Source organism: Barbatula barbatula (assembly GCF_947034865.1).
Source record: "Barbatula barbatula genome assembly, contig: scaffold_168, whole genome shotgun sequence".
Classification (NCBI taxonomy): domain Eukaryota; kingdom Metazoa; phylum Chordata; class Actinopteri; order Cypriniformes; family Nemacheilidae; genus Barbatula; species Barbatula barbatula.
Genome location: NW_027636846.1, coordinates 1 through 5000, shown reverse-complemented (window position 1 = coordinate 5000; position 5000 = coordinate 1). Strand labels below are relative to the sequence as shown.

General features: G+C 40.7%; 1 protein-coding gene across 1 annotated transcript in view; it reads left to right on the top strand.

Annotated features, from left to right (window-relative positions):
- LOC306891009 (ribosome biogenesis protein bop1) overlaps positions 1 to 4489 on the top strand; it is a gene marked incomplete at both ends in the record, with an annotated part of 13986 nt that extends 9497 nt beyond the window's left edge. The window contains 5 exons of the mRNA XM_079488434.1: positions 2388 to 2520; positions 2608 to 2788; positions 3695 to 3986; positions 4125 to 4209; positions 4382 to 4489. Of these exons, the coding sequence (XP_079344560.1) occupies positions 2388 to 2520; positions 2608 to 2788; positions 3695 to 3986; positions 4125 to 4209; positions 4382 to 4489 (799 nt within the window). The remainder of the gene's footprint in view (positions 1 to 2387; positions 2521 to 2607; positions 2789 to 3694; positions 3987 to 4124; positions 4210 to 4381) is intronic.
- Between the last annotated feature and the right edge of the window lie 511 nt (positions 4490 to 5000).

Here is a 5000-nt window from a genome sequence, read left to right as displayed (position 1 = left end):
GTGTGTGTGTGTGTGTAGGTATAAAAAGATTTGGAGGAAAACCTCACGGGTACGATCCGGGTCTGTTGATCATTATCTGTATTTTAGGACCGGGTTTCTTTAGATACAGAAACGCACGCTATAATAGCCAACGTTCCCTCGGTAGGGCCGGCCATCTGATTGCTATTAACTGGAGGGGATATAAATGACCCGAACCCAAAGAGTCGTTTTAATAACACACGCAGTCAATTTCACTCAACGTTACCGACGGGAGTCGAGCGGCCAAATCCAGAGAAACCAAATGATATTGGTACAGTATGAAAATGCGGTCGGTTTTGCCCGTCTCATTTGAATGAGGTGCTTCAGGTAACAATACCACTGCGGTTTCCCAGAATGCTTTGCTCTCGGGGCGGATGAGCTGGGTGCCATGGGGGTAAATTAGAGTTGTATGATGAAAAATACAGTTAGAATTATGCAAAAAGCCATGGGGGAGGGCGGTTTAGTGGCAATATCTGTTAAGCCAATATGCAAAACCACTACAGACGGCCCTGCTCTTTTGTGTAGCTATAAAATATATGAAACCAGTAATAAAATGCTCTTTCCCACAGTAAAAACGGCAGTTGACAAGCTCCCCGCTTCATGTGCGTGTACGTTTAATAGAGCGAGTTTCTTCCATATCAGAGTGTTGGGCTTTGACGAAGCGGCGCTGGCTCTTTTGTTCCAGGTCTTTGTGTCGGGTTTTCCTACTTTCACATTTTGACATCGCATTTGGAAAATCTTATTGAAACGATCAGTTTATAATAAAACAAGAAACTTCAGCAATTTGCCCAACGGTTTTCATATTTTTCTTGTTAGTGGTGTTTGCGAAGGCGAGCGTGACTTTACGGTTTTGATTCACATCGAAAAGAACTGCAGGGTACTTTAGTAAACTAGTATATTACAATATTCTAATTACTAGTATTAACTATAGTGAATTGATAAACTACTCAAGTGTACTTCACTACACTTTGTTTATGTATACTATAATGTTGTGTGGGATTATCTATAGTAGATCAACTGTACTGTAGTAAACATTGTAGTATACTTCACTTTTATTATTTACCATAGTCAATTATAGTATAGTATATTATAGTGTTTAATACACTTTAATGTGTACTATAGTGGTAGTATGTAGTAGTAACAGCAGCGAAGTGAGTAAACTCTCATAAATACTGCAGTATATTTTGATGTTTACCATAGTAAATTGTTGTACACTACAGATTTTTATAGTGGCTACTTCACTTTTGTAATGTATACTACAGTGAATTGATAAACTGTACTAAACTTAGTACTGTACTTTAATGTTTACTGTAGTAAAATGTAGTGTACTTCACAACATTATAGTATACATTAACATTAAGTGTAGTGTAGTATTATCTATAGTAGATCAACTGTACTGTAGAAAATATTGTAGTATACTCTACTATAATTGACTATGGTAAATGATAAAAGTGTAGTATATTATAGTTTATAGTACACATTAACAAAGTGTTTTAACAGTGGTAGTCTACAGTTTACTACGGTAAATATCACAATATACTGCAGTATTTATTATTCAATTGTAATACAATACACTATAGAACATAATAGTGACGACTTCACTCATTTAATGTATACTACAGTGTTTTGTTTAAATATCCACATGAAAAAATACTGTCGTGTATTTTAGTATTTACTACAGTAAACTGTAGTGTATTATAGTAACTAGGCCGCTTTGTTAAGGTAAACGATGCATGTATTATCTGGTAAACGCTGTGGTATCTTCATTGTTTAGTACGGTAATTTTCCTACAGTTGACTATAAAGCAGTGTTGTATTTATGTGGGATGTCACAATACACATGAATATTTTCTTCCCGGTCTCACGACTTATAAACTGGGTTTGTAACATCATTGCTGCTTTTTTCCTTCCATAATGGCAAATGTTAGTCGGTCTTATTTTATTTATGCTCTCCGTCGATGTTAAAACGGCCGCAGGAAAGTCTTGGTATCTCCTGAACCTCATATACGCGAGCGTGCATGCGTGTGTGTGTGTTGTGTTGGCTGAGTCGGGCGGATTTGTGCAGGACACCACAGACTTCAGCCCGCCGCAGCCCGTCCCTCACTGCTATATCCGTCACCGGAGCGCTCCGTACTTAACATGTCATTATGGGTTGGAGAATTATTACGCTCCACCCTCCGGCCTGACCCCATTTTCAATGTGTTTGTGAAGTACACAGGTAGAAAGGTCAATACATAGTGTCTCTCTCTCTCTCTACAGTAAGCTTGTGCTGAGTGTTTTTCAAAGAGAGAAAGTGACCCACAGCCGTGTGTCTGTGTTGTGCTTCGGACAGTCTCTCATGTTTGTTTGTGCTTTGACCTTTGACCTCAGGCTCTGATGATTGCACGGTGCGTTTCTGGGAGGTCAGTACAGCGCGCTGCCTGAAGACCGTGGAGGTGGGCGGAGCAGTGAAGGGCGTGGCCTGGAACCCCAATCCATCCGTCAGCCTGGTGGCCGTCAGCTTGTAAGAGCCCCGCCCCCTTTTCTCTATACGCAATACGTTTATGAATGTATGAGTCTGTAGGTTGATGGGTGTGTGTCTGATGTTTAGTGATCACACCGTGCTCCTCTTGAACCCTGGTCTGTGTGACCGGCTGGTGTCCACTGCTACGGATCAGATCATCTCCTCTTATGAGGATCCAGAAGAATCTAAAGATCAGGTGGTTCAGTGGACCGTCTCAGAGGGGGAAGATCACGAGCGGGGTCACCGTCTCGTCCTCAAACACCCCAAGGTGATTCAAACCTCTACATACACACTGTTAAACATCTGGGGTCCTTCCCTGTAAACATTATTTTTGATTCATTTATATAGATTTTATATATAGTCATTTTTCTTGTTTATATTGATTAATTACTTAATTTATTTATTTATATATTTTCATTTTACTTAAATATTTATTCATGCATATATTATTTTTTATTTCAGTTGTGTATTATAATTCATTGTATTATTTATGTATTTTCTATATATTTATTAATTTATATTCTCGTTGATTCATATATTTATTCCTTCATTCATGTTGTTTATCCTAATTTAGTAATCGATTTGTTCATATTTTCATATTTTTTAAGATAGACTATAGACTCACTCCTCCATTAATTTGTTCATTTATATATAAACTATTATTATATGTGTATATTAGTTAATTGATTTAATAATCCGTGTAGTAATATATTTATTTTAAATTTTGTCAGTAGAGATTTTTGCACAATCTGCCATACACTTGCATAATACTTCATAGAGAATTATGAATGTAGCTTCACAAAACGACGACGTCTCGGTTTCTCTTACATCAATTAAGATTTTTCTTTCTATCGCGTTGGATCGCTCATGTGGCCGGTCTTCCTTCACGTGAGCTCCAGCCAGGAGGCTTTTAACTATTGGCAGAATCCACGCTCTTGTGGTCGTCTTTTTCCTGAAATGGAAAGAAACATAAGACGCCTCTAGTGTCCAATTAAATCTCCTGGAAGAGAAGCCGTGACGCGGCTGGCACACTGGCAGAGGACAAGCCGGCGTTAATAATGGCTGTAAATTCACTTTTGCCGTGTCTTTGAGGATATAATTGGATTAATCGTCCGTGTATTTACCGCAGAATGACTTTGACCTCTGACCTCTCTCTCTCTCTCTCTCTGTAAAGGCCTTGCGGCAGGTGACGTGGCACGGGAAAGGAGACTACCTGGCGTGCGTCATGCCCGACAACAGCAGTAATCTGCAGGTGGTCATCCACCAGGTGAGCAAACGGCGGACGCAGAACCCCTTCCGCAAGAGCAAGGGTCTGGTGCAGTGCGTGTCCTTCCATCCCATCAGGCCGTATTTCTTCGTGGCCACGCAGCGCTACGTGCGCGTGTACAACCTCATCAAACAAGAGCTCACCAAGAAACTGATGACCAACTGCAAGTGGATCTCCAGCATGGCCATCCATCCCGGAGGTGCGTCATTTGATTCTGAATCGGCTTCTCTTTTGTTTATTCGCACCTGCGCGATTCCATGTGACTCGCTTTCAGTAACGTGACATCACTGACCGCTTTCTGGAAGTCGCATTTAATTCGTTTCCTGTTTGTCCGCAGGCGACAACGTGATATGCGGGAGCTACGACTGTCGCTTGGCTTGGTTTGATCTGGATCTGTCCACAAAACCTTACAAAGTTCTCCGGTGAGTCGGCACAGGCTTTTGTCATTTGGAAGGTCTGGAGCAGAACCGGACGGTGAAATTGTTGCTTGTGTTGGCGTTGTGTATTCAACGAATGTCATCTACTGGGAATTAAAGCGGTTCTGCACAATGTTGCCTTGCTTACTGAATCTGTGTTGAATCTCTGTCCAACCAGACACCACAAGAAGGCTCTGAGGGGCGTGGCCTATCACAGACACTACCCACTGTTTGCCTCCGCCTCTGATGATGGCAGTGTTATCGTCTGCCACGGGATGGTGTACAAGTGAGTCAAGTCATCTTTTTCTTCGATAATATCTATAGACGTGTTGAAAAATACTACACTGGACACTGCAGTAAGCACACTTTCTCTTAAGAATAGAAAAAAAATGCATTCATTTACATTGGACTAAATGTCTCATTTTTATAACATGTAAAGTTGACTTTTGCTCTTAACAAACGAGACTTTCCAAATGATTATGACACACAATGAGGTCGAGTCTTTGTAAGATACTTCTAGTGAAGTACACACTGCTGTATGTGTACTACGGAGTAAAAATACTTAATGACATGCGCACAATACTACGATAAATATTTCAAACGTGTCGTATTTAGTCGGTGGTTTAATGTGTTTATGCAGTTTTGTGATAAATGAAGAGGAGTCTCTCTCTCTCTCTGTCTCTCTCTCTCTCTCTGTCTCTCTCTCTCTCTCTCTCTCTCTCTCTCTGTCTCTCTCTCTCTCTGTCTCTCTCTCTCCTCTCTCTCTCTCTCCTCTCTCTCTCTCTCTCTCTCTCTCT